The 22,370-nt window shown below is 41.3% G+C and overlaps 1 protein-coding gene across 4 annotated transcripts in view; it reads left to right on the top strand.

The window, feature by feature from the left end:
* Window positions 1-22,370, top strand: part of HECW1 (HECT, C2 and WW domain containing E3 ubiquitin protein ligase 1) — a 279,914-nt gene that overhangs the window by 61,156 nt on the left and 196,388 nt on the right. Inside the window, exon 2 of one of the 4 annotated variants that reach the window (XM_052795679.1) lies at window positions 5,019-5,076. The exons of the other annotated variants lie outside the window; for them this stretch is intronic. Coding sequence (XP_052651639.1) covers window positions 5,050-5,076 — 27 coding nt within the window. The 5' untranslated portion in view covers window positions 5,019-5,049. The remainder of the gene's footprint in view (window positions 1-5,018; window positions 5,077-22,370) is intronic. 4 annotated transcript variants of the gene reach the window in all.

Genomic DNA, 22,370 nt, shown 5'->3' with positions numbered 1-22,370 from the left:
TGGTTTGGAAGGGATCTTTAGAGATCATCCAGTCCAACCCCCAGATAATATAGTTTATAATATAGCATTTATAATAATGTCAGCTGTTTGTTGTTAATATTACTACCTGATGCCTTCCAAGACTGGGCTGCAAATTGAGAACAATGTGGTAGATTTGTAGATTAGCAAATGGAAGATCTCACCTGCAAATGACATGAAGATGTTGCTATCTTTTTAATTTGCCTTTGGTGTAAGACAATCAGAGGTTTCATTTTATATTAGTATGTACAGATTTTGTGCCTTTACTTGAAAAAGCTAGAGTGCTTTCTACAACAGATGTAACTCTGATTTTGAACCAGATTTCAAGGCAACTGAGATTTGTCTCTGGGCAATTAAAATCCTCAATTAACATATTAATTATTTTTCTAATGACATTACATTCGTTTTCTTTTTGTCTACTGAAGGGAGAAGAAAATGTCTAATTTGTATACTGGTTTGTGAGATATTTAGCTAATTTACACATGAGAATTTGTTAGTATTTGTCTTGCAGTCACAAAACTGAGTATTTATTCTAAGGGGTTTTATATATTTCCTGCTGTAGTGAGGTGTGTTAAAATAGTAGCTTCAGCTAGCAGGTGTAACTAGCAAAATTGAAAAATACAGGAGTTTCTTTTACGTGTTTTTGTTTGTTGAGATAGAAGGAACAAACACTTCTAGCATAAATAACCAGTACTACCTTTTTTTTTTCTCTGATCCTTATAAAAACTGAAAAACCTTTCAAATAGCAATCTGTGGAGGTTAAAAAAAAAAAAGTCATTCTGTTCTCCTCAATGTCGTTCCGATCCCTTCAGTGCAAAGACGATGCTTAAACCATGCAGCAGGCAGCTGTTAATTAACAGCATATTGGGGCTGATGCTGGCAGGGGCGAACGAAGAAGAGAGTGACAGAGGAACAGACAAGCATATCTGCAGGAAAAACATACCTGCTGTTCTGTTACTGTTGACAGAATTGTTTATTGACAGAAAAGCATGTTGTCTTTTCTGTTAGCATGGCTGGGTGTGGTTCTCCATTTCAGTCTGAAGTGGTGGCTCAGTATTTGGTCAGTTAGTTGTCTGTTCTCTGTGCTGCCAGATCAACCCCCATGCAAGTGGTGTCATACTGAGCACAAGTATTCGCTGTCTCTAGAAACAAACTGTTGACCACTGAGTGAAATAATTTTTCAGCCTTCGTTGGGTTTTGTTGCAAAGACTGAGCTGTTACTAACCAGTACTGCACGTCATGACTGGAGATCTGTTGGGCTAATTATTATACAAACTGCCCCAAGGCACTGAACAGTTCATGGGATAAAGAGCAAGCAATATAGAAAGCATGGGCAGCAGCAGGAGGCAAGGATACAGTAGAAATGTAATCATGTACAAGTAGATGTGTGCACATGTATGTAGACATGTAAAACAGGTATTGATTTTAGCTGTTTGCATGCCAGCTTTACCATGATCAGGGTTTTATATTTTATTTCCTAAACACTTACTGCAAAAAGTGTTTTTGAGTAGGGACTTGAAGCAAGATGGCAGGTACCAGCAGGATATGAGTCTTAGGATCATTTCAGGCAGGGCATGGCATGCATAATGATGATGATAATACACTTGTATGATAAGCAGAAAAACCAGAATGTACTCAGACACTACTTAAGAGGCGGGATGGGGGTCCAGTGTCAGCTGCAGAGACTAGCAATGGCTTCTGTAGGGAGAGGGACAAACCAGAAGGAAATGAAAAGTGGAGGAGGAGAAGGGGAGATGGAATAATAGCAGAAATGAATGAGATAAATAAGAAGCCTGAAGGGAGAGGGGTTGAGGCACAGCTGGGCTTGTCAGCTGGATAGCAAACAAGAAACCTTAATGTTGAGTGATGGGTGATAAAAGAGAAGGTGTTAGAAGAGGTGAGAGAGGTAAAAACAGAGATCAGGGAGGTAGTAAACATCAGTTGAATCAACTTGGAATGCACCAGTGTTTTTAGGGAAGAAATAGATTAGGAAAACTCCACAGCCTAGTGGACTTTCCTCCCTACTTTTTCACTTTTCTCCTGGATCATGCTAATCTTGTACAGAGAGCTCAGAAGAAACTACTCATCTTCCGTGGATGCAGGGCTGATTTTGTTGAAAAACTCTGTTGTTCCCAGCCAGAAAACAAATGGGTACTCAGGCCGTGAGTAGTCTCGACACAAACAGCACAGCTCCTGTATTCTTTAGTCTGTTCCCCTCACCCCTTTATCATACATGTTCAAAACATGATACTACTGATATTCCTGGCCCTTGAGATGATGTGTTTGTGTATGCATTTATTCAGGTAAGTGCTTTTTAGACTTTTATTGCAATAGCAGCTGACAGACCCTGTCATGGACTGAGGAGGAGAGGGCAAATGCTGTTCGAGCGCCATGTGAAAACCGAACAAGAGTGCCAGGAAATGTGCAATCTGAATGTAAGGACAGGAGTTCATAGATGACCAGAGACAGGCAACAAAGAAATCCAGAAAACAGTGTTCATCAGAGCAATGATAGTCTATCTGATCACAGACTCTCCAATTTACCTGAAGTGCACTTCAACCGTAATTACATTTCTGAAGCACTTCATTTAACATAAATGTACCCCTAAGAAAATCTATTCGTATGTAAGATTGCACTTTTCCTATCTATCGCCACTAAAGTTTGAACACATACAGGTACATGTGCCACTTGTCCTGGAGCAGGGGTGTAAATACACTGCAGGTGGCCAGAGCCCCGGCCACGTTTCAGCACTGGAGCTCTGCTGCCCTGTGGGGTGTTTGTGGCCAGATGGGGCGATGGCAGCTGGAGCTTCTGTCAGGCTTGCTCTAAACCCTGAACAATGTTGTTCTTTCTGGGTTAAATCTGTGACGGCATCACAACATATCCTATCTCTACGAAAAATGCTTGTGGTGACTCAGTATAGGCTTTGCATGATGTGTGAGCCAGGCAGTGTAGGTAGATAGGTATATCAGTTTATTTTTGCTTCCCATTCACAAACTAAGTGACTTGAGGTCTGTAATGCTGAGATGCTTTGAGGAAGGAGGGGGGAGAGAACTTAATTTATTGCAACACCTTGGGGTTATGTTGTCCGTTGCAGCCATGCTCAGCGCAGCAGGAGGCGGGGGGATGCGTGTCTGGGTGCTCTTCCTTGCTCCGGAGTTCTACTTTGGTCTTGCAGCATTCCTGGTCTGCATAACCTGGTGGTAGGTACGGTGTGGGTGGCTTTGAAGGTAGGAGTGGAGCTGTGGGTTTTTCACATTGCCTATGGAGAATGAAACTTTCTCTCTCTGAAAGCTGCACTAGAATTGGATTAGGAGGAGACCTGTGCTTTTATCTCAAATCACTAACAGCTGAGACTTTAAGGAAAATACTGTAGTGTATTACTTTTTGCTATGGGTGAAGGTATGAAGTCTAAAACCAGCTTCTGTGTGGCTGAAGAAAATTCATGGTGGCTGTGGTTGTGAGAAGTGGTTTTCCAGTCCTGCTTATTTGGAAGAGTTTTTGTTGTGTGTGCTCCTAACAGACAGCTGAAAAAAGTGTCCGTGTGGATTAACTTCTCTGAGATTGTCTTTAAAGATGATGTGGCTCTTTGCCCAACTTTGGGATCACCCTGCTTTATTTCCAGTGTAAATACTCTTTTACAATAAAAGCAAAGGGCCACCAGACTACAGGCAGTTGGTAAATTTGGGACTAAAATGGATTATGTCCATGAGATTTAGTGCCTTTTGAAAGGCAGAGGGACATGACAAAGCAATGTATACTTCTATTTTGTTTAATTTCATGGCTATTACATGTTTTGAAAACCTTTTAATCTCAGGGGAGTATGATCAAATGGCATTGCTTTGTTTTACAAATCTTTTTTTCTAGCTGAACATTTCTGAACAGTAGAACGTCTTCCTAAATCCACTACCTTGTCCATCACTTTTGGTTCCCTTGATTTTTGTGCTTTCGTTGAATTGACAATTTTAGTAGTGGTTTCAGTCATTTTGTTAAAAGACTTTTTCTTACCTTCTCAGCTGTCATTGAGCACACAGCAGAAACTGATGGTGGGGATGAACGTTAGGGTGGGACCACAGTCTCCAGAGGTGTGCAACGTGGGGAGATGGGGGTATAGGACTGTCTTGTTGCTGAGGTGCTTTCCCTGCTAGTTCTGTGGAGGAGCTGTAAAGTGTCAATGTGCCCTGGTCACAAAAGAGAAGGAGGGAGAATGAGCTGAAATACAGATGTCATAAATGTTGCTGTTGTGGCTGAATTGTAGATGTCTTTCACTTTTTTTTTTTTTTTTTAATGTTTTATTATTGCATGTTTGGAGAGCCTTCTGTCCTTGCTGATTAGCTCTCCCTGATTAAGATTTAAGTTTCTCTTTGTTTCATTGCTTCTCTCTGTATAATTTTTTAATGTGTGGATTTCTTAAAACTGGTTGAGGTTGATTAGAGAAGCAGAGTTTTGTTCACTGTATTTTGTGGTCTGATATTGGACTGTTCGAACTATGTTGGATACCTAGTCAGTTCCAATATGGTACACTGAAATTTACTTCCTTTGTGGCTGGTCACCATGAATATCCCAGGTTATCAATAAATTGATGGGAGTGGAAATGCTGGTTGGCTGTCACCTACCTAAGCTCACTCAGTGTGAGAATTTTGCAATGAAGCTGAAGATCCACTGATGGTGTCTTTCGTGTTCTTTCAGTTTCTTCCTAAGTTAAATGAATATGATGCTTAATCTTATACAGTCTGAAAAGTTTATTGTAGTTAACACTGTTCTTATTTTTTAAACACGTGTATTTCAGTGCTGAAGTGTATGACAACGTCTAGCTCTACTGGAACATAATGTAGAGTACATTGTTAACATCAGTAAGAGATGCTCAGTACGGAACAGTGAAACAAATCAATTAATAAAATGTTGGCAAAGACAGACAAGTTTTGGTGGAAAAAACAATGTTTTAAAATGTCACTTATGTTGGTTACATGCTGAGTTAACCTCATTGAACTTTTCCCCAGGAATTGATGCGCTTACAATTGGCGGGTCATTATGCTGCTCCACCTGTGTAGTGTTAAGGTCAGTGTGTTTTTCTGATTATAAAAACCATCCATACCATTCCATTATAAATTCACTACCATTCATATAATGGAATGTGGCAAAGCTCGGAGCTCGTTGCAGCTGCCCCCGGTCCATGTTTAAGATCAAACGAAGTGGTTCAGGTAATTTGAGCACCTTTTCAACAACACGTCCAATCAAGCTTCATTTGAAGTGATCTTCTGTTGTTTATGTTTTGTTTTCTTTTTTTGTAACCTCCTAAGTATCCATCTGATGTCAGTGTTGGTTTTGTTTTGTGTGGCCTGCCCAAGAATTCTTATTGAATCAAGACATGGTAATTACAAGACCATAGCAAGGAGGTCCTGGGAGCAGCCGGCAACTGTAACGTTGCAGTTGCACGCATCCATGCGTAGGCAAAGCGCAGAATGCATCAACCACTCACCCTCACAAGGCATTTTCTGAAACCTGCAGCTTCTAACTGAATTAATTCTGAGTCATCACGACACACAAATCAGCCATCACAGTAGACACTAATGCGTGAGATGCAGGAATGTATGACTGGTGCTAACCACTTATTAGGCGAACCTGTGAGATTATATGCATGCATAACACACTGCTGCTGTATGCATCTTCCTGCACAGCTTAGTCTTCTGAATTGTCATGCGTTATGAAAGAGAGCCAGAATGTGCATTAAAGCTTATCTAGTGTTATTTCTGTCACTGAAATGTTGATATGGTTGGGGCTTTTGTTTGTGTGTTTGCTTCTACATTTTTCTTTGTTATTAATCATCCAAATAACTTTAATTCTCTGAAGAGTAGGAATTCAGTGAACAGTCATGTATGTAATAGGTCATTATGTTCTTCCAGTTTCATGAGGATGTATGCTTTCTGTGTTAAGTTCTGCACTTTGTAACAGCCAGTGAGAGCCTTGGGCACTGGCAGTTTTTCTGGGGGGAATTTTGAGCCTCTGTGCAAATTAAGCAGTGCTGTGATTGCTGAGGAAATACATGCAGCCTCTTGATGATGACAACTGAGAATTTGTGTGACCATGTCCAACACCACTCCTCCTTTCATCTCTCTGTAGCTGCAAACCAGTGGTATTATACACCAAATGCAGTGTGAAACTTTCCTGGATGTATGTGCTATATATGGTGCATACAGTCTCACAAAATGTGGTGAAGAGTCACAGGAAGACTCTTTGGTGAAAAGTAATCCTTGAGTGTTCTAGCTTATGATAACTGTTCATGACCTGACATTTCACATGACAATAATTTGAATTTTGCAGCTATTGCATCAGGTAAGTACATCTTCAGAGGTATTTGGTAGTTTCTTTTTATTACTCTGGAAAAAAAAAGGTATTTCAATTAGGCGCCAGTCTAAAAACTAAATTAAGTGTCCCCCCAAAAGATGATGCAGGTCATTGTAGGATTGCCAAAGAGACTCAAAAGGAAGGGCATGTTTAATAGCAGAAGGGGTATCAAAAGGATTGAGAATAGGGTTTGTTTTAGTAAAGCAGAGTGCATAATACCTGTTTAACTTATGAGCAAAACCATATCTTACTTGGGCACCAGAAGGATCTATTTTGCAGCACTTTCAAGTTCATCTGTGGTGATGAATCTTCCCAAGTTTTAAACAAGTGCATCTCTCACTGGTACCTAAGTGTCTTAACGAATTTGGGCCCTTACATACAACACACAGAGGATCCTGGAGGTTGTATTAAATATCTCCCACCAAGAATCCTGCCAGAAATAGGTAGCTGACATGACAGCAGGAAGAAAGTAAATTAAGTACCTGCTGCAGCATATTCAACTGGCTGTGATGTTTTGTCTCCTCAGGGGAGTCTTCTGGCTAAGATAAGTTTGGTCCTCAGTCTACGTGGACAGCTGTATTCAGATGTACCAAAATGATGCAAATCTTAAGTACTTGTCACAAAGTGCTGTCTATTAGATGTATCACCTACCTTTATTGACAAAATCCATTAACTGAAAATGCACCTTTGGCTCTGTTTCTACTACTCTCCTCTATGTATGGAGGAAAAAAAACAAAATACTTTTAAAATTGAAGAAAGTCATTCCTCTGTCCCTTGCCCCACCTCCCCTCTCCTCATCCCCTATGGAAAACATGTTGAACTAAGTTTATAACAGTATTTCCAGCTGTTACTAGACACTTTTTTTCTCCTTTTATTGTCATTATTAGAAAAAAAATTTTGTTTGCCTCTCAGTCTCAGCATGGACTACTTCAGGAAAAGCAAATCAGATGCATGATTTAGTCTATGGCAATGAACAGTATGTACCTGCAAGGGCATTTACTTGACCTTGCAGATAAGCGTTTTGAGTTGCATGTAGGCATTTGAGATAAGTGCCAGTATTTGTTAGCAGTATGAAGACTTAACGGGTACAGGGTGTGCAGGACCCTTCCAAATGGGGAGGCCTGAGCACTATTCACAGCCCTATGTTTACGTACCTAATTTAGTTTCTTAAATTAGTTTCCCTACATATACCCTGTATAGTCAACAAAGTCACGCTCCTAGTGGTATTTCAGAGCACCCTTTTCTCTCCTGTAAATTTACAACCAATATAGAAAAGTTAGCCTCATTCAGGCGCCCAAATCTCAGTGCAGGCTATAAAAGACTGGAATGAAAAGGTAGAAATGCAGCCAAAAGAAAATATTATGGCACAATCAAAACAAGGTCTCAGTTAGAAAGGAGTTAGTGCTCTAGTACATGGTGGCTCCTGCAAGTCATTTCTGGCTTTTAAAAGGTCTTCTCTAGAATAGACAAAGAACAGCATGTTACCGTTTTGCTTTGGATTTAGTCCTTCATTAGGGAAGAGGGCTTACATTGATCCATTGCTTATAAAAATCAGCTTCAGTGTGAGCTTTACATTATATTTGGTTTATCTGTGGCCACTATAGCATATGCGCTTTTTGTAGTATGCTGTGTGTTTACATTAAGACACACAGCAATGTTTTATTAAAAAAAAAGCTTTTAATTAAGAGTTTATCACATGTGGAGTTCATCGTTTTAATCACAGAAGTTACTTATGGAAAAAAGATTTATTGGTGTTCCTATGCCAAACACTTAGCATAGAGTTGTTACCTGTGGTTTATTTAGGGCTCAACATACAGAAACCTTTCATACATTCTTCTGCAGTGTAGTTCTTGTGCAAAAATAAACAACAACAAAAATCAGTTATAGGAATTATTTGTTAGAAAACAGCATGCACAGGTAGAACCTGTACTGAAAGCTACTTCCCAGCCAAAAGTCTTTTCACATATCCAAAATAAAGCATTTTGCAACCCCTTTGTTTTATACCGTACCTTATGCACTCGCATTGCCTTTCTTTTCGCTAACGATAAACAAAAAGATGTAAAGAGTGTGTTTCAAACTTTGCAACTCTTCTCATATATTTGTCTGGTAGGCAGAAGAGCCAACAGATCCACCAAAATCCATTCGGATGCAAAAGGCATGGTGGTTAGCCAACCTGCAAGCAGGAAACTCATACACGCCCCCCTGCCACCCCTGCCCGGCAACTTGTCCTGTAGACCCTCAGATTAGGTGCTAGTGGTCCGGGCAAAGGCAGCAGATGGGAGGCAGTGGTAGGAGGAGAGGTGGAGCTGTGAACTGGAGCCCTTGCCCTCCTAATGTCTTTTAATTAGAGTAATAAATATATTGGCTGGGATGATAGTTATATCTTAATAGAGAAATTAAGAAATAGATTAATTTCTGGCATAATTCCCTCTTCCTGTTTACGTCAGTCCCTATTTCCAGCACCAGTTTAATTGAAGGAACAATTCTCTGTATTTGCTTATTATCTGCCAGCCTTGTAAGGGAATAACTATGCATTTGGGAAAGCACAAGGGGGTTTGAGGGCACCAGCAGAAACAAAGATGTGCATTAAAAAACAGCACAACTGAACAACGCTATCATTCAAGTTATTAGGAAAAAAGCACTTGCAAGGAAATTCGATAAGTTTGCCATTCTTCCCATTATATCACAGAAGTGGAAGGCTGTGAAGATGGTGCTTTCCATCTAACCTAGAGTATTTAGGAATTTAAAAGAACCTCAGATGATCCAATGGGACAGGATCTGCTTCAAAATCTGTTGAAGTCAACAGGAGTCTTTCTCTCGCATCCAAGACATGCGAGATCAGACCTAGGCTGAATTCACTTCAGAGGAACTGAAAAGTTTTACGTGGATCCATACCCGCGTGCGCAAGCCCTTCTCTGTACTGGAGAACGGAATGTTGATGACATCGGAAACAATGTCTGCGCTGGGTGCCTTTGGAGTTTTGATGCCACTTCAAAATCTCTTCTTGCTCTGCTGGCTGTTGTCAGCTACAAACTCATGGGCCTTTAAAAAAATCTGAGATGAAAGGCTTTATAATTCCTATTGGTAATATACAAATATGCTTTTAACTTTCAGGATTTCCATACTGGGCACCTACATTGCTTCGATAGTATTTTGCAGCTTTGCCCTTGCATAACATGCGGAAATACTTTCATTTTGACATGCACAGATATTTTTATTTTACTGGGAAATTTAAGTCTGTTCTCAAAACGTGGCCCATCTCTTTAAAGCCAACAGAGAAACTGGCTGAAATAATCACAAAAATTATTTTGTGAAATTCTGTATTATAAAAGACTAATTAAATGAATGTTTAATTTTATTAATATTAAACCATTTTACAGAGCTAGTTGCATAATGAAAAAATTACAATACACTGGGAAAGCTCTGTCAAATACGTTATCTGACTTTTACAGGAATATATACTTCAATTGCATCAGGAATTTAAAAATGAAAAATATAAATGAGATTTTTTTTTTTTTTTGTACTTTGCTATTTAAATTAGTCCATTCTTCATGACACTAAGTTTTCACCTCTATGAATTTCTTTGCTTCTTGAAGAAAAATTATACACTTGATGCCTCCGTTAACATGGGAGGAAAAAATTCATACCAGATTTACTAGTAAGCTGGAAATCTGTCACAAAATCCATACAGAAAATGTAAACTTTTTTTTTTCATTTGTAACTAAAGTTTTCCACCAGAATGAGAACACGCTGGACTCTGTATGACGAAATACTAATTAGGAAGAATGGAGCTGGAAAGCGAGTAGTGTTGTGTTATATATTAGATCAGGTCCTGTTCCCACTGAAGTCACTTTGATTAGATGTCTGTTATGTTTTTGTAATGGCTTTTGAAATACTGTAACACCTAATTCTGCAGATCTGTACACATGAGGGAATTCCCTCATGTGAGTAATCAATTAAATCAGTGAGGCTGTGTATAATGTTTTTTATAGCCTATCTTCCTGGGCTGATCAGACTTCTCCAATTGCGCTGTCACTCCCTTACCTAATTACTTTTGAAGCTGTTGGCTAATTTCAAGTGAAACAGAGAGGAGTAGTTGTCTGTGAGATAATTAAGTTTCTACAGGTCTCAGGGGCTGGGGAGAGGAGGGAGACCCAAGTTGGGGCTGAAGGAGAGGCAGGTAGAGCCCGTCTGTCACCCACTCCAGAAGCCAGGACAGTTGTTGGGATTGTCTGTATTTTTGCTTCGGCTGGTTTTTTGCAGAGGAGTGGGCAGGAAAAAGCTGGGCCTTTAGTACAAGTTTGGTGGTGATGGAGGGTAGAGCTCTGCAGGAAAACAGCTTCGTTAATTCCACCTGCTAACAGAGCTGTTTGTTTTTGTTTCCAGGAATGCTTTCTGAATCAGACCTGAATGTCTTTAATACAAACACTCGTCTTCTGGTTAAAGGTTAGAAAAATAGACCAATCAAGTTGATTTATCACTAATATTGAGAGAAAAAGTACCAGAAACATTGGTATGTGGCCATTAAGCTAATGTGTTACAAATGATAAATTTGTCAAATTAGTGTCTTTTCTGTTTGCAGGTCTTACACTGTGGTGGGTTGACCCTGGTTGGATGCCAGGTGCCCACCAAAGCTGCTCTATCACTCCCCCTCCTCAACTGGACAGGGGAGAGAAAATATAATGAAAGGTTTGTGGGTCAAGATAAGGACAGGGAGAGGTCACTTGCCCATTACCGTCACAGGCAAAAGAGACTCAACTGGGGGAAAAATTAATTTAAATTATTACCAATCAAATCAGAGTAGGGTAATGAGAAATAAAACCAAATCTTAAAAAGACCTTCCTCCCCGCCTCCCTTCTTCCCAGGCTTAACTTTACTCCTGAATTCTCTACCTCCCGAGTGGCACAGGGGGGATGGGGAATGGGGGTTGTGGTCAGTTCATCACACGTTGTCTCTGCCGCTCCTTCCTCCTCAGGGGGAGGACTCCTCACTCTTCCTCTGCTCCACTGTGGGGTCCCTCCCATGGGAGACAGTCATTCACGAACTTCTCCAATGTGAGTCCTTCCCATGGGCTGCAGTTCTTCACGAACTGCTCCAGCGTGGGTCCTTTCCACAGGCTGCAGTCCTTCAGGCACAGACTGCTCCAGTGTGGGCTCCTCTCTCCATGGGGTCACAAGTCCTGTCAGAAAACCTGCTCCAGTCTGGGCTCCTCTCTCCGTGGGTCCGCAGGTCCTGCCAGGAGCCTGCTCCGGCACGGGCTTCCCATGGGGTCACAGCCTCCTTTGGGGGCATCCACCTGCTCCGGCGTGGGGTCCTTCACGGGCTGCAGGTGGGCATCTGCTCCACCATGGACCTCCATGGGCTGCAGGGGGACAGCCTGCCTCACCATGATCTTCACCAGGGGCTGCAGGGGAATCTCTGCTCCGGCGCCTGGAGCATCTCCTCCCCCTCCTCCTTCACTGACCTTGGTGTCTGCAGAGTTGTTTATCTCACATATTCTCACTCCTCTCTTCTGGCTGCTGTTACACAGCAACTTTTCCCCTTCTTAAATATGTTATCACAGAGGTTCTGCTGCTGTCGCTGGTGGGCTCGGCCTTGGCGAGTAGCAGGTCCATCTTGGAGCCAGCTGGCATTGGCTCCATCAGACATAGAGGAAGCTTCTAGCAGCTTCTCACAGAAGCTGCCCCTGTAGCCCCTCTGCCCCCAACCTTGCCATGCAGACCCGATACATACACATTCTTGTGGTGCTTGAGAACCCCTAATGGAAATACCTGTTCCAAAGTCAAGTTTTAACCTTATTGACGTTCCAGTTTTACTACCTAAGTTTAAGTTGAATAGCATTTTATCCAGCAAGTAATACCATCAATTTAAAAGTAGCATCCGTGGACCAAAGTGTGCTTCATTGATTTGTGCACAGACTTGGACAGTAGGTACATCTCATTGTCCTTAGGAGAACAGAACAGAGTCCCACGCCAAGACATCCAAGCAGGATATGGCCGCTCGTGTGGCCGTAGCCTTGCTGTGTGATGATGTGTGTGTCTCGGGTCTCTTCCAGAACTCGGGTTTAATGCCTGCAGAAGCGAATAGTTTTCCAACTTGCTTACTTGTGCAGGCATCTATAAATGCTAATTAATTAAACTGTAGACTTTCATTGCAATGCCCTAGAACCTAATCCTTGATGGATTTAGGACACTTCCTTGACAGAGGGGTTGTTAGCAGAAAAATAGATTAAAAAATTTCTCCTTTGGGCCTTACTTTAAGTGCAGTGTTAAAAACTGTAATTACTTCTCTTCTGTGAGGATTCAGTGGCAGCAAAAAAGCATTGGGTTAAGTCTAACTAATGGTCCTCATTAAAATTAAATGAAACTATGGCTTGAATCTTCATTCAGAACGATTCTTGTGTTTTTGTCTGTGGTCGAGTGAAATATAACTTTTTCGGTCACCTTTGCAAATGTTCTTCCCCTTTGAAAAGTCTCATGAGACCTTCTGAGCACAAACCCTTTTGAACTGCAGTAAAAGAGAAAAAGGTAAATTGGAACCTCATGCAGTAACGTGAGCAGACATACGTGCCTGTACATATGATTGTGTGATACAACATAGTAACTACTGGGGAACTACTGGGCTACCTTTCATCGAACCTTGGCTAGCAGTTCCCCAGAAAACTTTGGACATGTAGCTCAGAATTGTCTTACAGTGTTCCAGAGAACAGAGTCCCTGAACGCAGCTTCTGTTCTCTCATGTAGGATTCTTTTTGTGCCCTAGATAAAGCCATCACATGTTCTCTTTGTAAAATCTGAATCTTGTTCCTCAACTAGAGACTGTAATACCAGAATTACTCATTTCCTCTCGGGATAGTTTGCCCAGCTTCTTTGCTTTCTCATGAATACAATTATAGTAGCAATTTATTATGATTTATACAATCGAAACATAAACAACTTTTAATAAAGGTGAAACAGGAAGTAGCAATCTGGTTTGGAGATACGTATCTGAAGCTAGTTTTACCTGTCCAGGAACAGAGAAATCTCACCCTTTAAACTATGCCTGGTGGGTTCTATCAGTAGTATTAAGTTTTTAATGCAGTGAGGATTATTTTCAAGAATAAAATATTGGATCTGAGGCATTACAAAGCATAAATCAGTTTTTCTTTACTGTTTTTCACTGCAACATAAGAACTCTTGATCCTGAAAACCTTTGTTATAATAGATTTTTCTTAGAAAACAACAGCAAAAAAAACCCCTAACACATAATGAACTTTAGATATTTATATTTTTTAAAAAAATTAATTACAAAAAATATGGGAATGTTGTCATAATCTTCCCAAGAGTGTACAGACATAAGAAGTCAGTCTGTTGAGAACAAGCATGCTTAAATTTGGTAGTCGAACCCTTAATACTTGCAAGCAGTTTTCATTTTGCTCTCCAGTGACATCAGACAAAAACCACGCAGTAATGATGAATATGCTTCAGTATCTGATGTTCCAGTTTAAATCCATGAGGGGTTTCTTTTCTTTTGAAAAAATGAAAAATCTGTTAGATTCTATTATTATAAATGCATAGGAAAAAACATTCAGATAACATGGTCTAAAAATATGATTATATTTTAAATCCTAACCCATCAAATGACAGGTTTTTCTAGGTTTTGAGATCTCATTCTAAGAGTAGTTGCTGTGATCTGTGTCCTAAAATTCAACTTGCTGCTCTACATGTTTGTCTAATGTGTTTTCCAACAGAACAGGTTGTAGCATGGATGAAAACATTTGAAGTGTTTTAGTCAAAATATGAACTCTTGATTTTCCAGGTTTGGATTAGCCCTTGTTAACCGCAGCTGTTGACATCTATATGGGTTTTCCTTTGCTTTACAAAGTCACTTTGCTCCACATTGAAGTCAGGGGAGTTTTGCCTTTAATTTTATCAGAAGCTGGATCAAGCACACTCAACTGGATGGCGTTTCTGTATTTGTCTGGAGGTAATATGATTATAACAGGAGCTCTGTGGCCAATTAATTTTAAAATGTCAGGGAATGTTCTAGGCATTGTTGAAAGGTGGAAGATGGAGCTGAAGGCATGCTCTGAAGCTGGTGTCTGGTTGAGAGACTGGTTTATTGCAGTGGTTTGTTGTTTGTAGATCAAACGAGTGGTTGACGTAGGCATTAGTACTAGCAGGCTGTCGAGTACTATCTACCTGCCTCAACCCTGCCTCACTGCCTGAGGAGGTTAAGATACTGACACTTCAAATCACTTTTGAAGAAATACAGATGGGGGTAAGAGGCATGACAGAGTGTAGGGGCAATGAATGAAACAGGAGATTTAAAACGTTGTCTTTGCTGTGGAGTGGGGGTCAGCCACCGTGGGCAGCTGGCATGAACCATAAGTGAAAAGAGCCTCCTTCCATCCCTCCTGCGTTTTTTATGTGTTTATTGTCCCCATATGTTAATTCGGTGCCTGTCCTATGGCTGGTACAGCAAGTGATGTCTTGTGCCCTAGCCCTTCCTACTTACGAGTGAGGAAGAGAAGGTATGCCCTTCCTCAAGAGAGGAAGATGCATTGTCACTTGGGACAGCGTGGGCTGTGGTGTGAGGGATGTGGGACAGAGGAACAGGGACCTTGCTGACAGCCTGGAATAGGGGGAGGCACGAGGGAAACCATAGACAGCTCTTTCAGGGAATGGTGCTCATGGTGTCAATAGAAATTTTACAGGTCATAGCAATGATGAACATCTTGTGGTGTGTGTATGGATCTGTTTGTGCTGCACACAGGAGTGTCTAGGCAGAGAGAGAAGTATGGGTGGGGGAATACTACATGGATAGATCTGAGCTCTGCAGGATAAATCCTTTGATACATATGCACATGAACCTTTTGTTTGCAAAGTTTCATACTCCTGTCTGAAGGGAGGTTAACACTAAAAACTTCACTTTTGATATCTGTGCTTGGTTGCTTTCTGTTGCCTTTTGTGTGTGTGTGTTCTATACATAATAAGCCATGCCTGATACCTGTGTGATACATTAGACAACTCTTTCCTTCTATCTGGTAGCAATATGCACTACAGACGTCACACAAGCTTTGTCTTTTAGCAAAACAGTTGTCATGGTGGAAGGTATAATACATTCTTAATGGTAGAGAATGGTGGGATTTTTATAACTCTTACGTATCATAAGAAATTAAGAGTTTTTTCTGCAAAAAGTTTTCAGAGGAGTCTTTGGACTCTAGGTAAGAGATATGGGAAATGTGGGACTGCTTCTGAGCAGAGAAATGACTGTACCTGACAGTTCTGGGAAATGTTGTACATTACTGGATATCTTTCTGCAACTCATATTTACTCTACGTCATTTTGTTAGTAGTCTCTTAAATTTTGCAAGATGTCTTCACAGCTTTTCCTGTAAACCTCTGCTACGTTTACTGGTATTACACTTTTTAAAAGATCTGTACATAAAGTGTATACAGTATACTGAGTATTTTCTTGTTATTTTCTCTGCTTTGAATTTCTCTGGATGTTCCTCAGGAGTGCTTTGCCCACTAATTTTTATATAATATAAAATCTTAGAGCTTAAGAGGCTCATACACAGGTCTGGCTCCTTCCTATGTAACCTAACATGCCAAACCTAGGATCCCGGCAGTCACTCACTCGTTAAAATGGTGTTGAAGAAAGGTGGAGATGAATCCTCTCTGCGAAAGCCTTACCTGGGTCTCAGTCTTTTTCAGGAGGAGCATGACTCTTTGAGTACACAGGGAGTCTTGGGAACCTGCATTCCTAAATTAGGTGACTCAAGTACTCAAAGCTTGAGTTGGATGAATCTGGGCCTCTGTTAGTGCTATAAAAGACATTGATCTTTGCTTGGACAAAGTACTTGAAGAACTGAAGCCACTGGTTATAAAAATCTGTCAGGTAAGAGATGTCTATTATTATGTGTTGTGCAGAACCTGAAACAGGGCATCCAGTACGGTCAGGGCTTCTCAGTAGGAGTATCAGTTGATCACAGAAGAGCAGCAATGTTTTTAGCTTGCAGAAGAGAAGAGCATCCCTGTGCTTACCTCCTCCCTCCTAAAACCCCTTCAGAGTAAGTAGCATTCCTGGGAGACTAGCAGAGTCCAGCTGTGCAGTGGACCTGATGAATGCAGTGATGATTCTTAGACAGACCGGTGTGGGGCACACAGGTTTTTTGGGACAACTCTCTGCTGAAAGTGATGCTTCTCTACTTTAAATAGTGGATTAAACCAGTACCAGTGCCTGGTAAAGAATGACTGCTTTTCTTCTTGCAACAATTGTTGTCCTTGGGTTTGAAAAGATGAGTAATGGAGATTTTTAGTCTTTGGCACCACAGTCACTAGGACTGTGTATCTGTGAAGGTGGTGTGGTCCGCGCTGGCCTTTATGGACATGAGGATGCTTGTTAAGAGAGGGTGTGTTGTCCTACCAATGAATGCTTCATCTTGCACCTATTAAGAGGTAGTCACTGTCCTGCCTCTGTCTGGTACTGCAGCAGCACTTCTTTGCCTGCTTCTGATGTTTAAAACCATCCAAGTCAAAAATATAAATTTCCTGTTACGTGCATCATAAAGCACCAGCAAAGGCGAGCATTGTGGACTTTGGAGTATTTGATAGTAGCATATGAACAGATCCTAAGGTTATTTCTTTAATTTGGTAGTGTGGAAAGAACAGAGCGAAGGTGTGCAGTGTTATCTTGGTTTAAGATGTTACCATGTTCACCCTTTTATTATTTCCTTACAGTTATCTTTTTGAGATTTTATATTCAGACTGTATTTCATGTTTACCTGTTCTTGTGTACCTGAATATGACCTTTAAAAATATTGGCAATGTTTTCAGACCTTTTTTCTGTAACGGGGTAAGTGTGATGGCTGTTTCTCATCCCTTGCTGTACCAAACTGCTGAGGCAAGACTTTTTCTGCTACTGATTTAAGAGAAATTAAGAAATTAATTTTTTCCTTTAGCTGCATTCTATTGCAGAAACTTCCCAGTGCTTTATGTAGTGAACTGTGAGTGGATTATCGCTGTGTCAATACAAATGTGTTGAATGTAAGATTGTTAATTGCTTTTAGTTAGACATCAGTAGTCTACAGTGTAGAAGCTTGGAGTGATCTCATCTAAAACAGGTAAAATGTCATTTTTTTCAGAAACTTGTTTGGTTTATATAGTTACAGGAGTACAAATCTTAATTCTTGGAATCATTTAATTGGAAATGTGTTGTGTGTATCTTTCAGCATGCTCTCTTGGTTTCATTAGACAGCACTGTTTTTTACTTCTTCCAGAAAGAGAAAAAAAAAAAGCATTGTTAATTTATTTTTTTTTTCCTTTCTTTTTCTGAACTCCAAGAATTTCCCTCCAATCATTGCCCCATATTCCAGCTTCCATCTGCTTGTGCCCAGGAGATGGAGTGCTTTCAGAAAATGTGGACTGCGCTTAATTGTACTTTTCTTTGTAGATGCTTAGAGTATACCCCTGGTTACTCTGCTGCCAGCTTTTGCTGCCTTATGACTAATAGGCCTGCACAGGAATCAATCCCACCCACTGGCACTGAACCTTGCTGAGTTGACCTGGAGGTCAGCTCTTTCATTTTGATTCTAATTTGTGCAATGATTTGCACATCACTGGAGCAAAGTTAAATGTAAGAGGATACATTAACATAGCAGTACAGCTAGACTGGAAACACACAAAGGTCAGGAAATGGAAAAATGAACTACCTCATAACATCCATTTCCCCCATTGCTGATGTATAATGGCTTTGATTTCCGATTAGTGTTTATTATAGGCATAAATATATATATTGTGCCATAGATGTGCAGTATTGAGACAAATGCACTTAAAGTTCTTTAGTGTTATTATGGCATGCATCCCTCTGAAACATTTGCAGCCTTCATTTCAGTCTTCCCAAGAGCAGCAGTTTCATCTATATGCTCTGTAATATCTTGCAGGGCAAAGGGTGTCAGCGGACCATGGAAGCCTGCAACTCCCTCGTGCTGTTAAATGATTCCTTTGGAGCTCTGAGAAACCATTCCTGTGCCTCTCAAATAAATGGTCCGATCCTACAAAGTTCTTTGTGCTCTCCAAATCCTTCGGCTTCATAGCATTCTCTAATTCCAAGCTTGATGATCTTCATGTTGGGTTTTATGTTTTCAGCAAGTCAGATGCTGAACCATTTGGAGAAAATTTTGTATAGCTCCTTGCACTATAAGGCCTTGTTTACTGGATTTGGCTGTACTATAAGCTATGCTTTAAGAATCCTTTTTGTGCTAAGAGTTATAGTAATGATTCTTCCAAAATTCAAATGTCCAAAGGGATTTTTCTCATGTGATGATAAACAAACAAATAGCTGTGATAGGTGGGAGTATGTTGACGGGGGGCAGTTATGATAGCTGAAACTGTAACCTTGATTACAGCTTACTTCTGAACTGTGTTTCTTCTTACCTCTGCATTGCTTTGCATTTTCTATAGTCAATTGTACTGTGCCCGCAGTGATGGAAAATGCAAATGTTTTCTTGGTTGACAATTTGCTGTGCAGGTACCATGTGCTGTGTTAAGAGGACTGTCCCTAGGCAAAAAGGAGGAAATCTATGTTCTTTGTTTACCTTTTCCTGGCTTAGAGTTTGACGGAGGGAGAGTGTACCTTCCCTGAAAGCCACTGAGTGGTGGCAACTAAGGGCCCCTCTGGGCTATGGGTGGGGGGAGCAGATGGGTAAAAGATTGAGAGCAGCAGGCCTGCAGTGGGAGTGGAGATGAGAAGGTTTCTGGGACGAACAGGGAGCAGAACCTGCAACAAGTCTTTAGGGCTATGAAAAGCAGGAGAAATTGATCTGAGGAAGGACTTCACGTTGCTGGGTTGAGAGCAAGGCTGGAGGGGAGAGTCCTGCTCTGTAAGGAACAGCAGCGAGATTCATTCTCATATTTTTTTACTTTCACCCAGCTTTTTCACTCTTCCACCCAACAGAGCTGAGTTTCCTGTCTTTCAGAACTTACCTGATTCTAATTTATGCTCTAATAAAACAATTTTACATACTGAAAGCCCTTTCGGTAGGCTCACCTTCAAGTTAAAGGTCTGCCCCAAAGCTCTGGCTTGCAGAGTCCCATCTCATCACCTTTCGATGACTATTGGCACTGTTGCTTTCCTGCTTGTCTTTCTGGCCCAGTGTCAGGATTTTGCTTTGGGTGTTCACACCTGGGCTGTGACTAAGTTTTTAAAATCTTTTTATGTTGTCTCTTATCCAGCCAATTAAACCTTTCATATAGGCTGTTACTACTTTGTATTTCTGTTAGTACAATATCCTTGCTGATACATGTGATCTTACTTTCCTGAAAGCTGGTCAGAAGACTTTTGCTGTCATAACTTATCACTTTCACCAGGCTACCCTAATTTTTTTTTAATTTTTCTGGGCTCCTTCTTGTCTTTTACAAAACACGTAAGCCTTGCAAATGAAGGCTAAAACCTTATCAGGAGAGCCTTCATCTCTGATGGAGCAACCAAGAGACATAACTCCACATCTGATTTGCCTATATCAGACTTGACTACTGGCCTGTTAAATTTTCAGATGGGTAAATGTGCTGTGTCCCAAGCTTCCCATCATACAAAGCTATCTCACTGTCTTTCTTGGTACTTGCCCTTGAAATTCTGGTTGTGATGGTGCTTGCAGACATCTAAATGACTACATGTGTCTTACTTTGAGTCCACTGTCATGCTGGCTAATATTGTTACCTTGTTCCCTTTAATTTCTTCATCTGCCAATGCTCCAGTGATGGGTTGTATTTCAGTCTTTGGTATGGACAGTAAAAGTCCAATGTACCACCATCCTGATCTGCACAAATACATCTTCTCTGACAAAGCAGCAATAGGAGGTAGCTGGTATCAGTCCAAGTTTCTAAAAGACAGCTCTTAATTGTCTGAACAGAGAATTGAGCTGGATCCTTGCAGATGCTTAGCTGAGATCTATCTCTGTATTGCTAAAGCATCATGTACCTTTCTGGCATGATTTAAAATAATCCCAAATAAAAAAAATAATCCCTAACATTAAGCCCTACAGCTCTCCAGGGGAAGTTGCTGCATGGCAGCTCTGAATCCTGTGGTGAAATTCAGCTAGCAATAATGGTGTGAAGCCTTCCAGCCAGAGAATTCTTCTTGTCTCAGAGAGGAAGGTGGTACGGTTTTCTCAGGTGGTGAAGGAAAAGGCAGTGGTGACAAGAGCTCTCTGCTGTCCCAGTGCCAAACAGCAGTCGGGCAAGGAGAGAGGTGTGACTGTGAAAGGGAGAGAACATTGGAAGAAAATCTATAAAATATTTTTTCTTGGTATTTACAGGTTTTCTATGTGTACATTTTTGAGATCAGTTTTCTTTACAGTCGGATCTCATCTGTCATTTCCTTTTGGCCGTTCCTTCCTACTTTCCCTTGTTAGGGATTGCAGTTGCATTTATATGGGGGGAAAAAAATACCCTAAACTATTTTTTCTGATGTTTGTTTTCATTAGATGGACTAAGTGACATAAATAGGAGGCAAGTGCTGCCCACAGATAATCCCTCAAAAATCTCATTTTGAGTAGGACTTCTATGTGGCTGGTAGATCTTTAGAGACAAAGCTTTCCAGAACTTTGTGAAAATCAGAGGGAGTGCTGGTGAGAGCGGAAAAATATCCCTTTGGCTAGTTTTGCTCAGCACGCTAATATTTTATAGCTAAATACTTGTTGCCATAGTTGTATGTACACAAAAGGGCCAAGTGGAGCCTTATCCGTGAGCCACAGTCTCTCCAGGGATATACCTGCTGCGGCACAGACTTATCTACAGCCACAGTTGCTTTGAGGTGCACCTGTTCCAGCGTGGCCTTCTCCATGGGCCGCAATGCCTTCAGAGATATACCTGCTCCTGTGTGGCCTTACCCACAGCCACAACCCCTTCAGAAGGAAACCTGCTCCGACATGGCCTTACCCATGGCTGCAGTCCCTCCAGGGCTGTACCTGCTTTGTCGTGGGCTTATCCATGGCCAAATTCTTTGAGGTGCTCCAGGTTGACCTCATGCACAGCCACTGGTTCTTCAAGGTGTACCTTCTCCGGTGTGGACTTATCTTTGGGCCACAATCCCTTCAGAGGTATACCTGCTGCGGCACAGACATAACCATGGTCACAGACGCTTCGAGATGTACCTGCTCTGGTGTGGACTTATCCATGGCCACAGAGGCTTTGGGGTGTCCTGCTCCCAGATGGACTCATCCACAGGTCACAGTCCCTTTGACTCAAGTTCACACTGAAGTTCCAGCCTGTCCAGTACAGCAGCACAGAAACAGCAGCGATGCCCTGGCCATCTGCCAGCCCAGGCTCATGGCCATTGCTGATATCAAAATGTTCCCAGGCACAGCAGAGTAGATGATATTCAGTACAGCAAGCAGTGAAAAAAGTGAAAAGCAGTGAAAAAGCAGCCATTAACGAGCACTAGACTCTAATAATACAGTAAGGCAAGCAAGCCCCATTGCAAGCACAGGAGCCCATCAATTAATAGCTAAACAGCAATAGCAGCTATAAATTCAATCCAGCACATTCCAGTCAAATCTGTCATTATCTCGAACACTTTGTGCACCATGTTGGGTGCCATAAAAGGACTGTCATGGTTTAACCCCAGCTGGCAACTAAGCACCACACAGCTGCTTGCTCACGCCTCCCCCAGTGGGATGGGGGAGAGAATCAGAAGAGTAGTAAAAGTGAGAAAACTGGTGGGTTGAGATAGTTTAATAGGTAAAGCAAAAGCTGTGCATACGAGCAAAGCAAAACAATGAATTAATTCACTACTTCCCATGGGCAGGCAGTTGTTCAGCCATCTCCAGGAAAGCAGGGCTCCATCACATGTTAATGGTTACTTGGGAAGACAAATGCCATCACTCCAAACATCCCCCCCTTCCTTCTTCTTCCCCCAGCTTTATCTGCTGAGCATGATGTCATATGGTCTGGGATATCCCTTGGGTCAGTTTGGGTCAGCTGTCCCGGCTGTGTCCCCTCCCAACTCCTTGTGCATTCCCAGCCT

This window comes from Harpia harpyja, chromosome 1 (assembly GCF_026419915.1).
Source record: "Harpia harpyja isolate bHarHar1 chromosome 1, bHarHar1 primary haplotype, whole genome shotgun sequence".
Taxonomy (NCBI): domain Eukaryota; kingdom Metazoa; phylum Chordata; class Aves; order Accipitriformes; family Accipitridae; genus Harpia; species Harpia harpyja.
The sequence above is the reverse complement of the archived record's forward strand: the minus strand, read 5'-3'. Positions and strand labels throughout refer to the sequence as shown.